Source organism: Pecten maximus, chromosome 5 (assembly GCF_902652985.1).
Source record: "Pecten maximus chromosome 5, xPecMax1.1, whole genome shotgun sequence".
Classification (NCBI taxonomy): Eukaryota; Metazoa; Mollusca; class Bivalvia; order Pectinida; family Pectinidae; genus Pecten; species Pecten maximus.
The window spans coordinates 42319587-42345340 of record NC_047019.1 but is presented as its reverse complement, the minus strand read 5'-3'; the positions used below and the strand labels follow the sequence as shown (position 1 = coordinate 42345340).

Below are 25754 nucleotides of genomic sequence, written 5' to 3'. Positions count from 1 at the left end.
TATACTACATCTGATGTCACTGACATCCGTGTGTCTATACTACATCTGGTGTCACTGACCTCCACGTGTCTATGCTACATCTGATGTCACTGACCTCCACGTGTCTATACTACATCTAATGTCACTGACCTCCACGTGTCTATACTACATCTAATACCACTGACGTTGACGTGTCTATACTGCATCTAATGTCACTGACATCCGTGTGTCTATACTACATCTGATGTCACTGACGTCCACGTGTCTATACTACATCTGATGTCACTGACGTTGACGTGTCTATACTACATCTGATGTCACTGACGTTGACGTGTCTATACTACATCTAATACCACTGACCTCCACGTGTCTATACTACATCTGATGTCACTGACCTCCACGTGTCTATACTACATCTGATGTCACTGACCTCCATATGTCTATGCTACATCTAATGTCACTGACCTCCACGTGTCTATACTACATATGATGTCACTAAACATCCACGTGTCTATACTACATCTAATGTCACTGACCTCCACGTGTCTATACTACATCTAATGTCACTGACCTCCACGTGTCTATACTACATCTGATGTCACTGACCTCCATGTGTCTATACTACATCTGATGTCACTGACCTCCACGTGTCTATACTACATCTGATGTCACTGACTTCCGTGTGTCTATACTACATCTGATGTCACTGACCTCCACGTATCTATACTACATCTGATGTCACTGACCTCCACGTGTCTATACTACATCTAATGTCACTGACCTCCACGTGTCTATACTACATCTGATGTCACTGACGTTGACGTGTCTATACTACATCTAATACCACTGACCTCCACGTGTCTATACTACATCTGATGTCACTGACCTCCACGTGTCTATACTACATCTGATGTCACTGACCTCCATATGTCTATGCTACATCTAATGTCACTGACCTCCACGTGTCTATACTACATCTGATGTCACTAAACATCCACGTGTCTATACTACATCTAATGTCACTGACCTCCACGTGTCTATACTCCATCTAATGTCACTGACCTCCACGTGTCTATACTACATCTGATGTCACTGACCTCCATGTGTCTATACTACATCTGATGTCACTGACCTCCACGTGTCTATACTACATCTGATGTCACTGACTTCCATGTGTCTATACTACATCTGATGTCACTGACCTCCACGTGTCTATACTACATCTAATGTCACTGACCTCCACGTGTCTATACTACATCTGATGTCACTGACACCCGTGTGTCTATACTACATCTAATGTCACTGACCTCCACGTGTCTATACTACATCTGATGTCACTAAACATCCACGTGTCTATACTACATCTGATGTCACTGACCTCCACGTATCTATACTACATCTGATGTCACTGACATCCACGTGTCTATACTACATCTGGTGTCACTGACCTCCATGTGTCTATACTACAACTGATGTCACTGACGTCCACGTGTCTATACTACATCTGATGTCACTGACCTCCACGTGTCTATACTACATCAGATGTCAATGACCTCCATGTGTCTACACCACAACTGATGTCACCGACCTCCATGTGTCTATACAACATTTGATGTAACTGACATCCACGTGTCTATACTACATCTGATGTAACTAACATCCACGTGTCTATACTACAACTGATGTACACTGACTTTGACGTGTCTATACCATCTGATGTCACTGACGTTGACGTGTCTATACTACAATTGATGTCACTGACATCCATGTGTCTATACTACATCTGATGTAACTGACATCCATGTGTCTATGCTACAACTGATGTCACTGACAACCATGTGTCTATACTACATCTGATGTCACTGACGTTGACGTGTCTATACCATCTGATGTAACTGACATCCACGTGTCTATACTACAACTGATGTCACTGACAGCCATGTGTCTATACTACATCTGATGTCACTGACGTTGACGTGTCTATACTACATCTGATGTCACTGACATCCACGTGTCTATACTACATCTGATGTCACTGACGTTGACGTGTCTATACCATCTGATGTCACTGACGTTGACGTGTCTATACCATCTGATGTCACTGACCTCCACGTGTCTATACCATCTGATGTCACTGACCTCCACGTGTCTATACTACATCTGATGTCACTGACGTTGACGTGTCTATACCATCTGATGTCACTGACGTTGACGTGTCTATACCATCTGATGTCACTGACGGTGACGTGTCTATACCATCTGATGTCACTGACGTTGACGTGTCTATACTACATCTGATGTCACTGACATCCACGTGTCTATACTACATCTGATGTCACTGACACCCATGTGTCTATACTACAACTGATGTAGCTGACTTTGACGTGTCTATACTATCTGATGTCACTGACAGCCATGTGTCTATACTACATCTGATGTCACTGACGTTGACGTGTCTATACTACAACCTATCTCCGTGACTTCTGACAATTTTCAGCCTTTCACGCTACAATTATACGTTATAGATATTAAATCTAAAATTGGAAGAACTGATCTTGAAGGAATAAATATTAAGGGAATACGTCGAGATGTTTTAATAGATAGAATTATCAACTAATGGGAAGTAACTCTTATTACTTTATTTTATAAAAATTATTTTCCCAACGAAGTCCGTGTCTTATTCTCAAACAACACAACAAATAATTAGTTAATTACAAATAACTGATTAATTATCAACGCAATTGTAATACATTGTGAGAATATATATCTTTTTTTAATATGCACGGTGGAAATTACAACAAGAATGTACAACATAATCATGTATTTTGTTCAGGACTACCCTTGGTATCTTGAAACTGTAGCGACACTAATTGACGGGAGGTAACTCCTAGTACTTTATCGATTTCATGCAATCGTCTAGTAAGTATCGAGATCTAAATTTTCACTTTGTTTATTTAAACTTCAGAACCTTAGGAAGTGACACCAAAAAGGTAAAACACGTGCCAGCCTTGCGATATTCGAGGTAGAACAGATCTATATGGACTGTGTGTGTTTTATAATAACAATATGTGTAACGTCCGCTCTCCATGGACACGGGACGTGAAAGTTCGTTTTGGGATGGTTGTGGTGTGATAAACATAATTCAACACTGGATATAAAGTTTACTTATATTTATTAATCCACAGGAAAATCCCGAAGGTACAATACAATCCAATGAAGTTTCATCCATCTTCCACACTATCGCCGGCGCATTCACACTTAACAGTTCACACACATTTAAACAAAACTAAGTCCTCACATCCTAAATATGTACATCCAAACGGCACTAAGTCCGTTTAGACTGAAAGCTGCTGGAGAACTCCTTATGCAAAACGCGCAAGTCTTTTTATATCCCCTAAGGGTTAATTAATATGTATGAATTGACGATGTGGTCAATTGACCAATCATGACCTTTAACCCGAAATATGGGCGTATCTAAACCCCTATCTCGTCATTTCCAAATATAGCCCTAGGCACTGACCACTGGTCCCACGGACCGTGTGCTACCTAATAACGACTGACTTTCAGGTTCTACCGTTTAGTTACATTTTACCTTGATATAGAATGAAGGGTGTAAACCTAAAACGGGTTAATTACTGATCTAAGGGAAGCAACTCGAATAGATTTGGCTGACTATAGCTTTAACTACTCTAGGTAACTTTGAACACATAACATATAAAACTTGTCTATTTCCTAGTTCACTACACAACCCCCTTCTTTCGAAGAGTTTGTGTCCCCACAAACGTCATACATAGTTAATAGTTTTCGTAACAAAAGCAATCTATGTATTCTAACGTGAAAACATAAAACATATTAAAATACCATTTTGCGTTTGCATTAACAAAACTTTTATTATGACATGTACCACTCTAAACTTCAATGTCAAATATTATTTTCTGACATTCTACACGCATTTTAAAAGGTTTTGGCACTAAAACTTCTTTGCGTAATAAAAATAATGTTTACAAGCCTATAGCTAACATCGATCGCTTACGAGCTCCTGGCGGCTATATATATCCGCAAAGTTCAAACAAACATCGTAAAATTAATGTCTACCAAAATATTAACATACATTTTACTAGTTTACCGTAACGTTTCAAAAATGTACCTAGTCTACAAAAACATACAACAACTCGTACTCTTCGTATACACCTACATCTTTATCACACGTTATACTCCTGCACACATAAAACGTCATCAGACTGTATATAAATTCTCCATTTTACATCGATATCCTACCTATTTGGCTACACGGACACAATCGAATATAATTTCTCAAGTATATTTCTGATATGAAATAACAAATATATGTATGGTTTAGTTGTAACGTCCAAACCCCCAAGTATACGTATCCACTAATACGATATACTACAATATTGAGATAAAATCCACCCATAACCCTTAATTTGAGTTACATCTAAGATAGAAATCTAACATTGGAGGCAATACTCACAACTATAATATTAATGAACATGCTATTCGTACATTACCTTTGACACAGTGAAATAAATTCCAAAAATTCACATGTATAAATGTGATCCACGGAAACAATAACTAATAATCACAGTTAGTGTGTTTGTCCTAAATAATATATCCATCGGAAATTACTTTAAGTCACTTTTTGATATCACAAAGTTCAGCTACACTCTCTGCATCACTTGTATTAAATTATGCTGTCACTGTAAAGTATCCACGCACGTACGCGTATGGTCCTTTGGTAATTCTGCATAATTCAGTCCATTTAAAAGTTACTAATCCAAAAGTAACCAATTTCCGTATTTCACTAAATGTTCTAATCCAAGTCGAAAGTTTGAATTAATATCACAGTTCAAACATCAGAACAAAGTATCAACGTTTAAATCCCTTGATAATTTTGCACCGTTCCTATTAAAAAGTTAATAATCCTTTAAAAGTCCTGAATGTTCGCGATTCACAAAACTTTATTCTTTCTCTGGTAATGATCCAAAACCAGAGTTCAACGAACATCACTTTTTGAATTAGATAAGTTCAGTCAGTGAGTCACTTCGCAAAGTTGAAATCTTTACCGATTCAAAACAAAATCCATTCTTCATCCCCCCAGGGGCCTGCGTCCATATAGGGCAATAATTATGTCGATGATAACTACGTAATCCAATCTTCATCCCTATTTGGCATGCGTCCATAAAGGGCAATAGTCGATGATTTCCGTAAGTCCTTTGAAGTTTAAAACTGAGGTCTCTTAAGTTTCGATGGCTCGCCCAGTTCGCGTTGTCCTGACAACGAGGGGTGTCCACTTCTGGTCAGTCGTTGGACCTGGCGAGTTTAAACGCTTAGGTAAATTATTGGTAGGGGTGGAAGCTCCCACTGTGCTGGGGTCGGTCGCGCTGTCCCCAGTACGTGTACCTCCGTAAGGCTTTAAATTGCCACTGTGTATTACAACTGGCTCTGATCTTCCGGAGTAACGAATTCTAAATAACACATCACTAAGCCGTGAGACTACTGTCCACGGTCCGGTCCAATCACGGGCTAACTTTGCCTTAGTTCCCACTATTATTTATTGTTGGAATCTGCGTATTTTATCTCCAGTATCATAACACATTTTGGTCATGAATATAGCTACCGTTTTCCGTGCCGTACTGAATGATTGGTAAACTTTGTGAACACGTTTACCGAGTTAATTCGAATTATTACTGAGTTCGAATTGAATATTGTTTCCATGATATGTCCTTTGAAAAACATTAATTTTCACGTATCTTGATGTAAATCCAGAGTTTACAATTAAATGTGACAAAGTTACTAGCATCCGTGTCAAGAATATAAATTCCACTTTCCAAGCTTGGATATCCGAGAATCGGAGCAGATATGTCTTTATTCCAGCTCGTTGAATGCGAACATACACTGAGCATTCCTTAGTCCATAATTTGACCACTTAAACACCTTTTCCTGGCGAGGTCACGCAGACATTTCGCTATTAGTGCGAAACCGAACATGAATTTCCGATAATTTGACGCAATTCCGAGATCTAACGCTCTATAGCTGTAACTCGGTAATATACAAAACTGGAGCAACATCGCTTCAACTGCCGCGATTTTCGAAGGATTTCCAATGCTATCCTGAGAAACCACCTGTCCTAGGATCTAAAACTTCATTGTACAAGAAGTTGCATTATTCGCCTTAAATTTCGCGCGATATCAAGGCTACCAAACAGCGGTCAAACTATACCAAAACTGTTTAAAATCCTTCGCGTACACAATTATTGTCCAGATGAAGCACCATATATATAGTATTATATGCACTAGCTTCCACTTAGCGCCTACTCCATCCTGGACACATGATTGGCACTATTCAAAGTCCAAAATCATCTACATGTACAAATATCATCCTCACTAGCTGAGACGTAACGAACGCGGACTTGGCTCAATCTGACATCGATGAAAAGAGTCAAATTAACAAATACAAGCGAATTAAACCACAGCTCCACTGAATGCGACCAAATATCATCTATACGACCAAATACGTGTAGGATACACATCATCTGCTATGTTAACACATATTCTCCAGGAATTCTTCATTTTCTATACCAAAACCACGAGCTAAAACTTGTCTCTTCAATTCCACATTTTCACAATTTCTGAATAATGCACATTTCTCCATGACATAAGTAGTTTCAAATCGCGTGCGAAACGGTACTAACACAGGGCGTTCTTCTGGTGTTACATTGTATTCGATGATACGCCAAAAGATGTTTCCATCATGGAATTACTCCTGGCCCCAGAGTCTAATTTCCAATTAAGTTAACGGCTATTTTGCTATCAACTTTCTATCCGCGTTGCTTCGAACATCACGAATTTAGCTTTTACATCTTCCTGTCTGCGACTTTGCGCGGAAGATTTTAAACTTTTCCACTTTCTCCCAATGTCTGTTTTAGCACCACCGTTCGCTTTCCCCGTATGGTCGACCCCATCAACCTTACTGTTTTAGGTCCAGAAATTGGCGATACTTGACTTTGGTTATTCCCTGAGTTGAGCCTTCCCGAATCTAGGACTGACACACGATACACTGATCAAGTTCCTGCTCATTTTACTACTTATTCTGAGAGTCGTCACAATCTATGAACGATCATAGTTTCCTAAATGGTCAAAAACATGTGTCTAAAATGCTTAATCATTTTATTTAGCAATTCAAAAGTTCTTTGACACCGTCACAGCTTTTATAACCGTTATTCGACAATATTTCGATGATTTTTAAATGTACTCACGGTTCATTGGATAAAATTTCCTATACATGTCCTGTATATATCCTGTATATAATCCCGGAAAATTGTCGGATTTTAACTTCCAAGTAGCGAAAATATTCACTTTTAATTTCCTAAATACTTCTCCGTTAGGCACTATTAACGCGAGAAAACACAATGAGTTAACTTCCATAGTAACTCGGAAACCACTAGAAAAATCCTCAGCTTCCCGAGGGTAAATATCCTCCGAAAATCCCAGACCTATGTCCTGCATCATATTCCGAGTAAATAGATATCTCATTACAACTTCAATATAATAGAGAACACAACTGCTAAACACACTGTCAAAACGTTCCATTACTCAACATTTCTTTGTGAAACACACAACTATATGATGTGGGTAGCGGAGATAAATCCACAAGCTCGAGGCAAGCACTTCTAGGGTTAAAATCCATTTCCGAACAAAGTTTCCGAATATATACCGTTCCTTTGTAAACTAAGAGTAACGGACTTAAAACACACAGTTTTCGTGCTCTCGATAGCACTATAGGATTTGACGAGTTGTATGAATCCAATCGTACCAAACTCCGTCGAACGAAAGACATCACAGTTTTTCGTAGAATTCTTACATCCATAGTGTTTGTTCCAGTTTATCACAACCACATTTTAAAACGATCCCACCGCTGCTGCCACCAATTGTAACGTCCGCTCTCCATGGACACGGGACGTGAAAGTTCGTTTTGGGATGGTTGTGGTGTGATAAACATAATTCAACACTGGATATAAAGTTTACTTATATTTATTAATCCACAGGAAAATCCCGAAGGTACAATACAATCCAATGAAGTTTCATCCATCTTCCACACTATCGCCGGCGCATTCACACTTAACAGTTCACACACATTTAAACAAAACTAAGTCCTCACATCCTAAATATGTACATCCAAACGGCACTAAGTCCGTTTAGACTGAAAGCTGCTGGAGAACTCCTTATGCTTTGATTGATTGATTGATGGGGCTTAACGTCCTTGTTCCGGTTATAACAACTCCTTATGCAAAACGCGCAAGTCTTTTTATATCCCCTAAGGGTTAATTAATATGTATGAATTGACGATGTGGTCAATTGACCAATCATGACCTTTAACCCGAAATATGGGCGTATCTAAACCCCTATCTCGTCATTTCCAAATATAGCCCTAGGCACTGACCACTGGTCCCACGGACCGTGTGCTACCTAATAACGACTGACTTTCAGGTTCTACCGTTTAGTTACATTTTACCTTGATATAGAATGAAGGGTGTAAACCTAAAACGGGTTAATTACTGATCTAAGGGAAGCAACTCGAATAGATTTGGCTGACTATAGCTTTAACTACTCTAGGTAACTTTGAACACATAACATATAAAACTTGTCTATTTCCTAGTTCACTACATATGTAGATATATTATAACAATCTTACTGACATAGGATGGATATCCAGGGATTATTATCCGCTTATGTAGTTCAATACATTGTCGTGTAACATACGTCGTCGTACAGATTGGGGCGTAAAAATCAGTATATGTGATTAAAACTGATTAGATTAACAAAACCACACTCATATAAACACACCAGATAAAAAAATATGGCGTAAACCCGACATAGTTAACCTAGAAGATTGTTCCAAACACATCCAGTTGGTGTTTTATCCTTGAATCTTTGGTTCATTTTACCAATGTAAGCACGTAATAAAAGCGATTGAAATAACATGTTCCGCTAAGTAATGATCGATGATACTGTAGATATAAGGATACTGTAGATATAAGGATACTGTAGATATAATGATACTGTAGGTATAATGATACTGTAGATAAAATGATACTGTAGATAAAATGATACTGTAGATAAAATGATACTGTAGATATAATGATACTGTAGATATAATGATCGATGATACTGTAGATATAATGATCGATGATACTTTAGATATAATGATCGATGATACTGTAGATATAAGGATACTGTAGATATAATGATCGATGATACTGTAGATATAATGATCGATGATACTGTAGATATAATGATCGATGATACTGTAGATATAAGGATACTGTAGATATAATGATACTGTAGATATAATGATACTGTAGATATAACGATACTGTAGATATAATGATCGATGATACTGTAGATATAATGATACTGTAGATAAAATGATACTGTAGATAAAATGATACTGTAGATATAATGATACTGTAGATAAAATGATACTGTAGATATAATGATACTGTAGATACATGTATAATGATCGATGATACTGTAGATATAATGATCGATGATACTGTAGATATAATGATCGATGATACTGTAGATATAATGATCGATGATACTATAGATATAATGATCGATGATACTGTAGATATAATGATCGATGAAGCAGTACCAACATTGCGGAGAAAGTAAAATCTTCATTTTTTCAAATTATAATTTTCTTTATAAAAGCATCTCTCTTTATTCACAGCTTCTATCCGAATTGGCACATTTTATCAATATAGTCTGTAATTTATGCACATTGTCAGCGAAACAAAAACGTTGGCTTTATCGCGAAACATGACAAAAGAAACACACAAAAACAAAAAAAACAAATACATGTAACAGACGCTGTCCAACGACCCGCATATTTCGTCCTGACAGTCAGTGGTTCTTTGTTGTTGTTTTTTCTTGCTTCATGCGACTGCCCTGCAGGTAGGGCGTAAGAATTGTACCTGATGTCCCCATTGCATGATAGTAAGAGGCGACTAAATTTGGGATCTTATCTATTCTCTTCTTTCTGAACAACTTTCTTCTTCCTAATGTCTCCCTTGACAAATGCCTCACTTTTGGTCTTCAGTTGAGCGTTCGCCCCTGTGAGGAAGACTTTTGGTTGTCCCCTGGCCGAGACATACCAGAGTCTTTAAAAATGGTAGTTGCTACTCCTGCTTAGCGCTCATCATATTTGGAGTGGGACGACTGGTTGGCCCGTTGTCAGTATAATGTGACCGGGTGGGGTGTCCTGCTGGGTGTCTTCGGCAGTATGCTTCAGTGAGGTAGCACTATAATTCGGCAAAAGTTCCGGCCTATCACAAGGAGACTTAACACGAACATACCGCAGCCTCCCAAAACAGACATACGCACTCATCACACGCATGCATGTCGCACGCACGGGAGGCCGTCCTTAAATGACCTTAACTGTTAATAGGACGTTAAACAAAAAAAAAAAAAAAAAAAAACAAAGTTTCATGCGAAATTATTACATATTCTTCTTTTTTTTTGTCGTACCACTAGACGAAATAACGACACCCAGCTTCTGTCACGAAGCTAAAGATGTAGCTCTAGTCAAGGCTGACGTGGCGTACAGATTTACAGAGTGTACCTGTATTAGCCAGGAAGATGAATGCTGGTTTTTTTTTCTCTGAAATTCAACCATGAAATTCATTATTTGCAGGTTATCAGATGAAGACATATCTAACGGATAATGACCAATGTTATATATAGATGTATGACGTATCTAACGGATAATGACCAATGTTATATATAGATGTGACGTATCTAACGGATAATGACCAATGTTATATATAGATGTGACAGATCTAACGGATAATGACCAATGTTATATATAGATGTGACATATCTAACGGATAATGACCAATGTTATATATAGATGTATGACATATCTAACGGATAATGACCAATGCTATATATAGATGTATGACATATCTAATGGATAATGACCAATGTTATATATAGATGTGACATATCTAACGGATAATGACCAATGTTATATATAGATGTGACGTATCTAACGGATAATGACCAATGTTATATATAGATGTGACAGATCTAACGGATAATGACCAATGTTATATATAGATGTGACATATCTAACGGATAATGACCAATGTTATATATAGATGTATGACATATCTAACGGATAATGACCAATGCTATATATAGATGTATGACATATCTAACGGATAATGACCAATGTTATATATAGATGTATGACATATCTAACGGATAATGACCAATGTTATATAGATGTATGACATATCTAACGGATAATGACCAATGTTATATATAGATGTATGACATATCTAACGGATAATGACCAATGTTATATATAGATGTATGACATATCTAACGGATAATGACCAATGTTATATATAGATGTATGACATATCTAACGGATAATGACCAATGTTATATATAGATGTATGACATATCTAACGGATAATGACCAATGTTATATATAGATGTCAGACATATCTAACGGATAATGACCAATGTTATATATAGATGTGACATATCTAACGGATAATGACCAATGTTATATATAGATGTATGACATATCTAACGGATAATGACCAATGTTATATATAGATGTCAGACATATCTAACGGATAATGACCAATGTTATATATAGATGTATGACATATCTAACGGATAATGACCAATGTTATATATAGATGTATGACATATCTAACGGATAATGACCAATGTTATATATAGATGTATGACATATCTAACGGATAATGACCAATGTTATATATAGATGTATGACATATCTAACGGATAATGACCAATGTTATATATAGATGTGACATATCTAACGGATAATGACCAATGTTATATATAGATGTGACATATCAAACGGATAATGACCAATGTTATATACAGATGTGACATATCTAACGGATAATGACCAATGTTATATATAGATGTATGACATATCTAACGGATAATGACCAATGTTATATATAGATGTCTGACATAGCTAACGGATAATGACCAATGTTATATATAGATGTTTGACATATCTAACGGATAATGCCCAATGTTATATATAGATGTATGACATATCTAACGGAAAATGACCAATGTTATATATAGATGTATGACATATCTAACGGATAATGACCAATGTTATATATAGATGTATGACATATCTAACGGATAATGACCAATGCTATATGTAGATGTATGACGTATCTAACGGATAATGACCAATGCTATATATAGATGTATGACATATCTAACGGATAATGACCAATGTGATATATAGATGTATGACGTATCTAACGGATAATGACCAATGTTATATATAGATGTATGACATATCTAACGGATAAGACCAATGTTATATATAGATGTATGACATATCTAACGGATAATGACCAATGTTATATATATAGATGTATGACATATCTAACGGATAATGACCAATGTTATATATAGATGTATGACGTATCTAACGGATAAGACCAATGCTATATGTACATATATAATGTAGATGTATGTACACACCTTGTAGCTTGTCTTGTTTTGTGTACACAATATCTATATTTTAATTACACTAATTTTGAACCTACACATATTTTGTAAACTTTTTCAGTATAAATCGCCATTGATTTGTGTGTCGAACCAAATTTCTCGTCTGTAGGATTAAGGGGTGCAAACAAGAGAGGGGCTCCGGAATTCTGAAGCTGGATACGTTCCCGATACCTATATACATGTGAATCCGCCACTCAAATATCATCACACTTTGCCAGGCAAACAATACCGATATCGTCATGTCTTTTGTTGTTAACTTCGGATTTAACCCAGTAAAGCACGCGTTACCTCCCTTTATTCGTGTGATTGAATTTATCAAGTATTTAACATCATTCTGTTTAAAATACATGCCGACCAAACCCGACTGTAACTCCAGTACACCTACTGATGGCGACATGCCGACCAAACCCCACTGTAACTCCAGTACACCTACTGATGACGACATGCCGCCCAAACCCCACTGTAACCCCAGTACACCTACTGATGACGACATGCCGACCAAACCCCACTGTAACTCCAGTACACCTACTGATGACGACATGCCGCCCAAACCCCATTGTAACCCCAGTACACCTACTGATGACGACATGCCGACCAAACCCCACTGTAACCCCAGTACACCTACTGATGACGACATGCCGACCAAACCCCACTGTAACCCCAGTACACCTACTGATGACGACATGCCGACCAAACCCCACTGTAACTCACTGTAACCCCAGTACACCTACTGATGACGACATGCCGCCCAAACCCCACTGTAACCCCAGTACACCTACTGATGACGACATGCCGACCAAACCCCACTGTAACTCCAGTACACCTACTGATGACGACATGCCGACCAAACCCCATTGTAACTCCAGTACACCTACTGATGACGACATACCGACCAAACCCCACTGTAACTCCAGTACACCTACTGATGGCGACATACCGACCAAACCCCACTGCAACCCCAGTACATCTACTGATGACGACATGCCGACCAAACCCCACTGTAACTCCAGTATACCTACAGATGACAACATGCTGACCGAACCCCACTGTAACTCCAGTACACCTACAGACGGCGACATGCCGACCGAACCCCACTGTAACTCCAGTACACCTACTGATGGCGACATACCGACCAAACCCCACTGTAACTCCAGTATACCTACTGATGACGACATGCCGACCAAACCCCACTGTAACTCCAGTACACCTACTGATGGTGACATGCCGACCAAACCCCACTGTAACTCCAGTACACCTACTGATGACGACATACCGACCAAACCCCACTGTAACCCCAGTACATCTACTAATGACGACATGCCGACCAAACCCGACTGTAACTCCAGTACACCTACTGATGGCGACATGCCGACCAAACCCCACTGTAACTCCAGTACACCTACTGATGGCGACATACCGACCCAACCCCACTGTAACTCCAGTACATCTACTAATGACGACATGCCGACCCAACCCCACTGTAACTCCAGTACACCTACAGATGACGACATGCCGACCAAACCCCACTGTAACTCCAGTACACCTACTGATGACGACATACCGACCAAACCCCACTGTAACCCCAGTACACCTACTGATGACGACATACCGACCAAACCCCACTGTAACCCCAGTACACCTACTGATGACGACATACCGACCAAACCCCACTGTAACCCCAGTACACCTACAGATGACGACATACCGACCAAACCCCACTGTAACCCCAGTACATCTACTAATGACGACATGCCGACCAAACCCCACTGTAACCCCAGTACACCTACAGATGACGACATGCCGACCAAACCCCACTGTAACTCCAGTACACCTACTGATGGCGACATACCGACCAAACCCCACTGTAACTCCAGTATACCTACTGATGACGACATGCCAACCAAACCCGACTGTAACTCCAGTACACCTACTGATGGTGACATGCCGACCAAACCCCACTGTAACTCCAGTACACCTACTGATGACGACATACCGACCAAACCCCACTGTAACCCTAGTACACCTACTGATGACGACATGCCGACCAAACCCGACTGTAACTCCAGTACACCTACTGATGGTGACATGCCGACCAAACCCCACTGTAACTCCAGTACATCTACTGACGGCGACATGCCGACCAAACCCCACTGTAACTCCAGTACACCTACTGATGACGACATGCCGATGATGATGCTTCTGATGATGCTTCTGATGATGCTTCTGATGATGCTTCTGATGATGTTTCTGATGATGATGCTTCTGATGATGATGATGCTTCTGATGATGCTTCTGATGATGCTTCTGATGATGATGCTTCTGATGATGCTTCTGATGATGATGCTTCTGATGATGCTTCTGATGATGATGCTTCTGATGATGATGCTTCTGATGATGCTTCTGATGATGATTCTTCTGATGCTACTGATGATGATGCTTGTGATGCTTCTGATGATGATGCTTCAGAAGATGATGTTTCTTCTGATGATGCTTCTGATGATGATTCTTCTGACGATGCTTCTGATGATGATGCTTCTGATGATGATGCTTCTGATGATGATGCTTCTGATGATGATGCTTCTGATGCTTCTGATGACGCTTCTGATGCTTCTGATGATGATGATGATGCTGCTAATGATGATGATACTTCTGATGATGATGCTTCTGATGATGATGCTTCTGATGATGCTTCTGATGATGATGCTTCTGATGCTTCTGATGATGCTTCTGATGATGATGCTTCTGATGATGTTGATGATGATACTTCTAATGATGATGCTTTTGATGATGATACTTTTGATGATGATGATGATGATGATGATGATGATGATCATCATCATCATCATGACTACGACGACGACGACGACGATGATGCACTGTTACTCTCATCTGCATTCTCAATTTAGAACATTGAGCAGAGCTAATATGCATTATGTATTAGAATAATGAAAACATGCAAGAGGGGAGGGTTATGAATGAAAATGTAATTTTGTATTAAGAAACCGTGACAGTGTATAAGCTTTACTGAATACATAATTATTTTCGTGTGATAAAAGATATGTATCTCAGTCAATGAAATGCAATGCTAGTCTTTTATTTGTTTGTATTTTGTTTCAAGAGAGTCTTGCTTGTTTCTTTGGAATGTATGCTAATTCATGCTAGCCGAACTGATTTTTGACAGTAAAATGAATGGTCCCTGTCACGTGACAATTGATGTTATTCAGCCCGGCCATCTTGGATTATTGGAAGACTCATCCACCCCTTTCCTCGGTATCAGAGGAGCGTCTTGCACCCTTTTAGGGGTCAGAACTGACCCACAATTGTTCTACTCCGACTGACATAAAACAAACGACTATCGAAATGTCTGGACAAAGCATCATGGACCGCATGACAGCGGCCAGACATAGCATAGCCGGGCAGGGGCTGGCCAAGGTGGTTTGTAAGGCTACCACGGAGGAGGTTATGGGCCCCAAGAAGAAGCATCTTGACTGTAAGTATATACTTGGATATTATGATAATTGTTAAAACAAAAAGTAGACTTGTTTATTAGTTCAATTGTATCTTTATGATAATTTGTTTCTATGCCGGAAGATCACCTGCACGGTCTCGCCGATTGGGTGTTGCAACGTTGTCGAGTTCGAAAAGCACTTTGCCTTCGGTCTAAGATATTGCGACATCGCCACCGGCATATGGAATCATGTGGAAATTTTGAGATTATGTGATTATCAGACTATGAATTATCCAATCATGACATTTTATTGAGAAACCGACAGTCTGCATGGTTTACCGTGACATGTAACATGGTGCGTGACAGCCTATGTGTAACGTGAAACCGGCGAAAAGGGGGAGGGTCTGAAACTTGTTTGATGGAGACAAGTTTGTTGGTTTAAGCGTTTTTTGTTTTTTTTTTCTATCAACTTTTGGTTGAGAAACAAATATGCTCAACGTAGTGAAATACTGAAACACACATTCGTATTCAAAGATAAAGCAAATTTTGTAACTGGTTTTGATTTTCTTATTAATAAATATAAACAATGAGACCTCCAACATAAGACAAGTATATACTGGGGAGGAGGTTGATAAGAGGATGATTATGAAATTCTTGAATTAATGCACTGGTGTACAGGGATTATCATGTTGGCATTCTATATATCTTGAATTTGTTGGAGGATGACAAACTGAATGGTATGCATATGAACAGCATGGTAGAACAGAGATCTTGAAGTGCCAAGTGACTAGTTGCAATACTGCCTGAGTATTCTTTTTTAAATTTATATAGGCCCCCCTATGTGTAAAGTTTCAAATTAGAGTGTTTAATGATTGATGGATAAATTGTTGCAAGATAAACTAATATTTGTTGCTATATGTATATTGATCTGTGGATGTTTTTATAGATTGATGGACTTTAAGCCATCAGTTAAAAGATTTAAAGATTTTGGGAATTTCAGCGTCTTAATTTTTATTGGGAAAAATAACATCATACACAATTTGGAATGGGGCCTGTATTCAGCGCTAAAAACATATATGATATAGACAAGAAAACGCTGCATGCATACAATAGAAAGGTTAACAAAATACAAAGATCAAAATATTGCTTCCCTATATAGCTACCAACCCTAGCCTTTGAGAAGTGCATCCTCTCCTGGTTTTAGGTCTAGAGCCAGGGCTTTTGGGGCCGTTAATGGGCCCCATTAATATTCCCAATTGGAATTATTTCATTTTAAAGCCAAGTTCACAAAATTTTCTGTTTACTCCTGAAAATATCTTTCCCAATTCACCAATTTTCTTCCCGGAGAGATACAAAAAGAGCCCATCGCAAACCAGTGAGAAGAAGTCCTCAGAGCTAACCTTCATTTTGATACATAATGATACAGTGATAAAGCACTTAAAATGAGTCTGATTGTTTTTTTTTGATAATGAATATAGTATGTTGTTATTTTTACCCGAAGTGGTTAACCAATGTAAAATTTTTGTAATCATATTATGATGATAACAAATTGGCATTTTGTTGATAACCTTACAGAAGTGAAGTTGTCTTATCATATATATAGATATATATGATATTGACATACATAGCTGACTGTGGACCCTGTGTATTTGGTAGATCATGATCATCTCAATGATGTCTGATAATTTAGATATATTGTATCTTTAGTTTATCTTGTTATTGAAGATTTTAATTTATTGACTGTAGGATAAACAATATCCAAGCTTCATTAATTGTTTTGTTTTGATAGAATAACATTTACAATTACATGTAAGAGCAGCTGGTTGTCAATGGGTACATTAAACAGAACAAATCTTAACCTAGCAAGCAAGTACAAGGATCGTGAACCAGCAATAAATGAAACCAAACTTTCCACTGTCACACATTTCTGATCAACAAAATGTTTAATTAATGTGGTAATTTCATAAAAATCAAGCAGCTTTATAACATCACAGCTGCTTGCTGAACTGGGATTTGGCTGACAAAAATTGTCGTCAAGCTGGTGACAAACTTATGTAAGCTTATGCAAAATCATGATTTGGACTCAATTTAAACTCAAGGATTGAAGTGATGAGAAACATTTGGAAAACATCATCGTTTATGCATTATGTAGATCAGGCATTTAACATGCTGAAGAGACGACCGTTCTGTTCATATTCTTTGCCTTTTATTGCACAATTCGGTCGGGACTTGTGCTGAGAATTAGAGGTATTTAAAATTGATTATTGATTATATATTATGTATCATCATCAAAATATAATGGAAATAATTTCCAGTATCTATGCCTTTTTTCAGCTGTAGGTATATAACCAAATCAAAAACAAAAAGTGGAATTAGAAATGCAGTAATGAAGAGAAAAGTCATGATAGACATGCTTACCAAATGGTCGTTCATGATTGGATCAGTTTGGTTGTTTAATTTGAAACAATCTTAAACACTACAATATCTTATTTTCTGAAGAAGTTACCATTGTTTATGATATATATCCACTAACATGACTCATGCATGCTACAAAGTTTTTGTCAAAATAATTATTGTTATTTGTATTCATGGTCATGCGTCAAAATTTGTAAAAATATCAAACAGAGAATAAACAAAAAGAACTGTGATGTTAGGCCTAGTTCTAGATCATGATAATTGGCCTGTAGCTTACTTGCTTAAAATGCTGTAAAGTTGATGAAAAAATTAACCTTTACCTACAAGTTATATGTTCAACATTGAAATACTCCACACACTCTCAAAAAATTAGGTATTAGGTTTGGTCAGTAGCATGCTGGTACATAATTAAATGCTGGGCAATGAACAAGGTTTGAAACAAAGAATACCACATTAATCATTGTGCGCCTTAAGCTTCATGACCAACAAAATGACAAGAATGTAAACATGTATGTAAATTTTTAGACTTATTATCAAATAATGAAATACATGAATGTTTCCCTTGTAATAAAAGCATGTTTGTTCACAGGATGGGGATTCAAGTAAAGATAGAAAAAAAATCAACATATTTCATTTGATACATATATAAAATAGGTAAATAGTCCAGAGGTATAAATGTAATCATTGATGTTGCCTTGGAAACGTGGAAAAGTATTTGCCCCCGCCATTTCATTTTATGGTGTATTTCCCATGTCTGTCTGGTCTGATTTGGATTCGAGACATCCCATCCTGAAATCTGAATTAATGTCATCTCTAGCGATTTAATTTCTTTCTTTTTTTTGTGATTGTATGAGGATACATCAGATAAGTTTAGGGATCTAAGGTCAAGGTTACAGTTGCTAATTATAGCAAAGGTTCAAACAAATTTGAGATTTTGATAAAACTTAATGAAGCTTATATATATGGTACATTTTTTCAATTTCAAAGTTATCATATTTTGATCAAATTTAATGCAAAATTTAAATATATGAGCATATTTTGAATGTTTCTAGGTTCCAAGGTTAAGGTATATATAAGGTTACTATTTTTGATGACGGTATTGCAATTTGCTCAGAATGTATCATACATAGCTGTATCATCATAATTAAGATTTTAAGCTCTTGGTGTTTTAGATATTTTACCTACAGCTGATATTCCTTACACTGTTTACTTATATATAGTACAAGTATGTGATGCTATCTTAAAAGCATAGCAAAAGCTCCATTTGGAGGGGAGGACATCACCCTGGACACAGGTGTATTATAATTTGTTAGTATATCTCAAACATCATCCATGTAAATTAACATAAATATTATCAACAGAGCAATGCTGAGAGTTAAATTTAAAAGTATGGTGACTTTACGCTATACCATACTAACAGTTCATACCTTATCTCCATCAATATGTAAATGGTGAAGTTTAAGGTCAAGGTCACATAGGTGTGGCAGTATTATTACACCTGAGCCTAATGTAGCAAAGATCTAGATAGCAGCAAAAAGTTTACGTGGGTCTTATGGTTGAACTTGCCTGTTTGAAGTTTGCTGTAATTATCAGCTGTAAAGCGTTTCAGACATTTGTAAATTATTGCATTAATTATATATTGGTGTCACCATGTCAAGCTTAAAACTTTGTCTCTAGGTGATGTGTGGTTTGAATTTGTTGTGAAATATATGAGAAGTTTTTGACAACGATAGGAGATCCATTACACTAACCAAAGGTAGCTCATATGTGACAGATTGTTTACTTTTATTTTGAAAAAAAACCCCAAAAAACAGTATGAATTAAAATCCATGCCCACAAAAATATGTTTATTGACAGACAAGTATACCAGTATATACCTGGCTGACAAGGAGAGCTCTGCCGGTGACATGGTAATCCATCAGCGAGTGGACAGGATATCAAAATGGAAGAAATAAAACACAATCCAGGAAAAAGGATTTGTCCATGGCCAGAGGTTAATTAGGACAGAAAACATACTTCTGTCAGGTTGTGATCATGATTTAGGAATTCATAGTAAATCTAAAGCTTTTTTATATGAAAACTCTATTCAGGACAAAGATGGATGTCTTATGTTGGGGATATAAGTTTTATCAACATTGAAAATTGTTGTAGATCTATGATTAAACTTACACATTCTGTCTTGGTGTCAATGAAAAGAAGTTTCTTATCAGGAAAATAGTATATGTAACAAAACTTAGATAAATGAGTAAATCACACTGGGCCTATACCTTAGAAAAAAGGACCACATTGAAGGCAGAGTTAGTATATATTTACATATAAATACAAGTCCATTCATTGAGCTACTTGTGTTACCCTCCAGCTATTTATAAGTGTACAGGTGGATGTGTCAGTTGTTTATGGGAACACTTGTTCAATTATACATCAAACGTATAAGTTTAGTACAACACTACGCCATATATACATTCTTGTATGTAATTGATGATCATGGGTTATGAATAAGATATCTTTATATATGAGATTGGTGAGTTTTCATTTTTAGTAAGTTTTGGTTGACATGATTATTTGACTTACCAAAATCAAATAAAAATAGAGTAAGATTTGGACACATCCAAGTATTTTTTTCGCACATATCAGACAGATAATATCAAAATAGAATTTAGATTTTGACACTTTTAAGTTATTTTTTTTTGGTATATCTGGATCTTCAATGTCAGGCAATGTCACAATAATGCGACAATATAAATTAAGCCAGCAGGTACCAATTTTACTGAATTTAGAGGTTGATGTTAGACTTTGCCCGCTGTATTAGTAGTATGATTAACCATAGGATGATAGCCTGTGGTTTATTGAACTGTGTAGCAATTTTTAAGCGTACTGCCTGGATGCTACACATATCTTGTCCTCTTACTATCTGTAGAAGGCTGATGTCACGAGATGGATTGCTTTGCTGGCTGTGGCAAATAGACTTTTAATGGATGGAAATGAGCTGTTGTGTAAGGCCTACTTTCACCACTGCAGATTGGTGTTAATTAAAGGTCCCCTAGTATGTGGTAAGGTGATGAGGAAAACAAACAGTCAGTAGAACTTGCATTGATACAGATAAAGTGAAACAAAATCAAGTGATCGTGTTGGTATTGGGAGTGAGTAGCATACACATAAACAGATTGATTTTTGTAGTATAAAGATTTTCTGTTCACTGCTGCGGAAGACATCGGAAGCTATATTGATCAGGGGTGTGGGAGCCATGGTTTTCTATCAAAGTGATAGGACAATAGATTCATCAGTATAGATATATCCATCAATTTTGTCTAGTACTGAGTATTAATAATGGAAGTTAAACATTAACAGTAATTAAATATATCCAATTAAAGTTACCTTAAATAACTTGTTATTTGCTTGCCTATGAGATATGTGCAGGTAATTTGGGGGGCCCTAAATGCGTGGAAAAAACACATTTTTATAATCATACAGTCTAAGCCACAAAAGCCATGAAATGTGAATTCTAGCAGTGTTAATCCAATTTGAGGCTTAGTAAAACTTTTATCAACATCTATATGGTAAACACCTACAGTTTACCAAGCTCTGCGAAAACCACAATTACATCAAGCTCTCTAAGCGCAGACAATGTTATAACCTCAGTTTAATGAGTTCAGGCATATCCACTCTTCAAAACTCTGTCATAACTTTAGCATTCTACTATGCTGATCAGCCAGCAAGCATATACAAATAAAACTAGTGAGAGCTGTTCTACCACCACTTCGAGCCCTGTTATAACCACAATATTTGAGCCCTGTTATTACCACAATCTTCGAGCCCATGTTATAACCACAATCTTTGAGCCCTGTTATTACCACAATCTTTGAGCCCTGTTATAACCACAAACTTTGAGCCCTGTTATTACCACAAACTTTGAGCCCTGTTATTACCACAATGTTTGAGCCCTGTTATTACCACAATCTTTGAGCCCTGTTATAACCACAAACTTTGAGCCCTGTTATAACCACAAACTTTGAGCCCTGTTATTACCACAATGTTTGAGCCCTGTTTTTACCACAATGTTTGAGCCCTGTTATTACCACAATGTTTGAGCCCTGTTATAACCACAATATTTGAGCCCTGTTATTACCACAATCTTTGAGCCCTGTTATAACCACAATCTTTGAGCCCTGTTATAACCACAATCTTTGATCCCTGTTATTACCACAATCTTTGATCCCTGTTATTACCACAATCTTTGAGCCCTGTTATAACCACAATCTTTGAGCCCTGTTATTACCACAATCTTTGAGCCCTGTTATAACCACAATCTTTGAGCCCTGTTATTACCACAATCTTCGAGCCCTGTTATAACCACAATGTTTGAGCCCTGTTATAACCACAATGTTTGAGAACTGTTCTAACCACAATCTTCGAGCCCTGTTATAACCACAATCTTTGAGCCTTGTTATAACCACAATCTTACCTAAATCTGCACCATCTTTCACCTGTCTTTTATAGCTAGATATTCTGCATGGCAGTTATGACTGTATAAAGCTTGATTTCCCAGGACAAGAAGGTATGATACCATAAGTAAGCCATTTGTAGCATTGGATAAGGAATCTGCCTACAGGAAGTTGTCTGGAAAAAAACAACATGGCAGAATGGTCATTCTCTTATTCAGAAGATTAGATGAGATTTTCTTGGAAGCTTTTCAGAGGAATTGTGTAAACAGGGACTTGTTCCTAGTGTCAGGAGCTAGAGTTTTGGAATCCTGTGGATGGAGATTTTCACATATCTTGGTAAGACAGAATCAATATCGTAATCACACCACCATACTGCCACCCCACCACTCTCACACGCATGATGATGATGCTACTGTCAGTATACTCAGTGTACACACACCAAAGGATGAGGGAAGTCTAGCTCAACCTCGCATCATCATCAGTGCAATTCTGAAATCAAGATGACAAATTAGGATATAATTTGAATTCTGTATTTAACCTGTTGGTGCTTACAAAATGTCAATGTTATTGTGTATTTGATACTTTGTCTTAAGAGGTCTATCAAACACAGTGTGTGACAGAGCTATTTCGATGTCCTGTAAGTAAGGTTCAAACCGTTTAGAGTAGGCTGAGTTGGGGCTGTAATTGTTTTGTGGGACATTGGTGTGTATCTGAACCTGATCAGGACTAACACAGGGGAGTTGGCCGATGTTTACATAATATATACTTATACTCGGATGTTTTCACAATCCTTCTGTGTCAATATATATATAGTACCATGATTTTAGGATCAATAGCTTGTAAAATTATCATAGAGCTATCAGATGAATATCACCCCATGAAGTCATTTCTGTTTTTGAAATTGTTGATATAAGATGAAGGTTAATTTTCCAAATGAACACTGCTTGGAAATCAACCATATTGCAACTGATAATAGGAGATTTTTTCTGCATGTTTTTTTGCATTGATCCTCATAACCAAGTTCTATTTTCACCTGTTGTTGACATAGTATATAAGGAGTGCACCATTAGGAGACAGCCTATTGAAAACTATTCTTCAAAATCTGCAAAATCATATAGAATTAAATTGAGGCTCATCCTCTACATGTGTCTAACTGTACACTACACATTAAACTGTACAACACTGTAGAATTAGTGTTTGAGAAAGAGCTAGCATCTAGGTTTTCTATTTTTACTGGAGAAGTCACTGTGAAATTTTTTGTATGTTATGAATGCATGAAACTTAAGAAATTCTATTTAGATTAAAATGAAATAATTATAATTGGCCACCAGAGCCACATTTTCTAATTAAATGGTAGAATTTATGTGTACATTATATATAATCTATGGTAAATTTTAGCTAACCTGCCCAAAGGGTGTCAATCTTTTCATTTGAACAACATCTTTTCAAAAACCAAGAAACACAGAGACCTGATATTGGTTATGTGGCATGCTGGGGTTAAAGGCTACTGATTTGTTCAAATGAATGACCTTGACCCACATTCAAGGTAACAGGGGTCATAAATATGGTGAAATCTTTAAACAAATTCTTAATAACTAATATCAAGTCCCTGTGTGACTTGATATTAGGCCTGTAGCATGCTTGGGTGAAGGAATACCAAGTTTGTTCAAATGAATGACCTTGACCTTTATTCAAGGTCACAGGGGTTGAATAGACTAAAGTGTTTTAACAGCTTTTTCTCAAAAACCAAGAGGCCCTGGGACTTGGTATTCATCTGTATCATACTAGGGTAACAGGCAACCAAGTTTAGTCAAATTAATTACCTTGACCTTCATTCAAAATCACATGTGTCAAATAGACTAATTAAAATATTTCTATGACTTATTTTCAATAACCAAATGGTCCAGAGACAGGATATTTGGCTTGTAGCATGTGCTTGGGTAAAGGCTAGGAAGTTTGTTAAAATGAATGACCTTGACCATAATTTAAGTTTGAAAGAGTTAAATTGGCAAAATATTAAAAAAAACACCTTTTCAGATAACTGTGAGACCCTGAGATCTTATATCTGGTCTCTAATACTCTTGTTCTTGATTATGTTTATGTATAAAAAGGATCACTAGATAGCAGCTGAGCGATTTGGGCCCATTGGGCCCTTGTTTGATTATGAATATATATAAATGGTAGAATTTATAAACCCTATGTGATTGTAAACTGTTCAACAGAAGCGTTGCTGTTCCAAGTATTCCAATGACAGCAGAGAACAACAAACTTAGGTTTAGAGAGCCCATTTCCTCTGAAGGAGTCTAAACATATATAGCCGACAAGTGATTGATTTAATGCTGGATATCATAGAAAGTTGGTAGTTCAGTGTAGATCTATGGTATTGGTAGTAAGACAAAGAAAAATTCTCAGTATTGTTAGGGATGTAAGGACTGAATCTGTATGATCCTGTGTACAGGTGTGTATTGTTGTACAGGTGTGTATTGTTGTACAGGTGTGTATTGTTTTACAGGTGTGTATTGTTTTACAGGAGTTTTGACGTTTATAGTTGAGCCAAATCCTATTTGTTTCCTTTACTTATGTAACTTTTTAAATACAAAACTTGTTCAGACTGCATAGCTCTGAGAGCAGGACTGTTTTTGTAGGTCAAGGTAATGAGATAGATGTCATATTGATATGATAGAATACAGGTTAAAATGTGCTATATATGTGTGTATGTAGATAACATTTATACCTTGGTGGTCAAATGTACAGTAAAGTCCACCTGTAAACATTGTCTAGTCACAAAGTAATCAGTGTTTACCTGTGGTTGTATGGGTAATGTATAGGGTACAGGTTATACCTGTGGTTGTATGGGTGATATATAGG

The 25754-nt window shown here is 37.2% G+C and overlaps 2 protein-coding genes across 4 annotated transcripts in view; both read left to right on the top strand.

Annotated features, from left to right (window-relative positions):
- The first annotated feature begins 13322 nt into the window (after positions 1–13322).
- Positions 13323–15919, top strand: LOC117328463 (mediator of DNA damage checkpoint protein 1-like). Its single transcript, XM_033885996.1, has 3 exons — positions 13323–14742; positions 15048–15331; positions 15806–15919. The coding sequence occupies exons 1-3, from the start codon at positions 13323–13325 to the stop codon at positions 15917–15919; spliced, it is 1818 nt and encodes a 605-aa protein (XP_033741887.1).
- The window catches only part of LOC117328080 (phosphatidylinositol-binding clathrin assembly protein LAP-like), a 94639-nt gene continuing 84691 nt past the window's right edge, over positions 15807–25754 (top strand). For all 3 annotated transcript variants that reach the window (XM_033885426.1, XM_033885425.1, XM_033885424.1), the window contains exon 1: positions 15807–16071. In XM_033885426.1, coding sequence (XP_033741317.1) covers positions 15942–16071 — 130 coding nt within the window. In that variant the 5' untranslated portion in view covers positions 15807–15941. The remainder of the gene's footprint in view (positions 16072–25754) is intronic.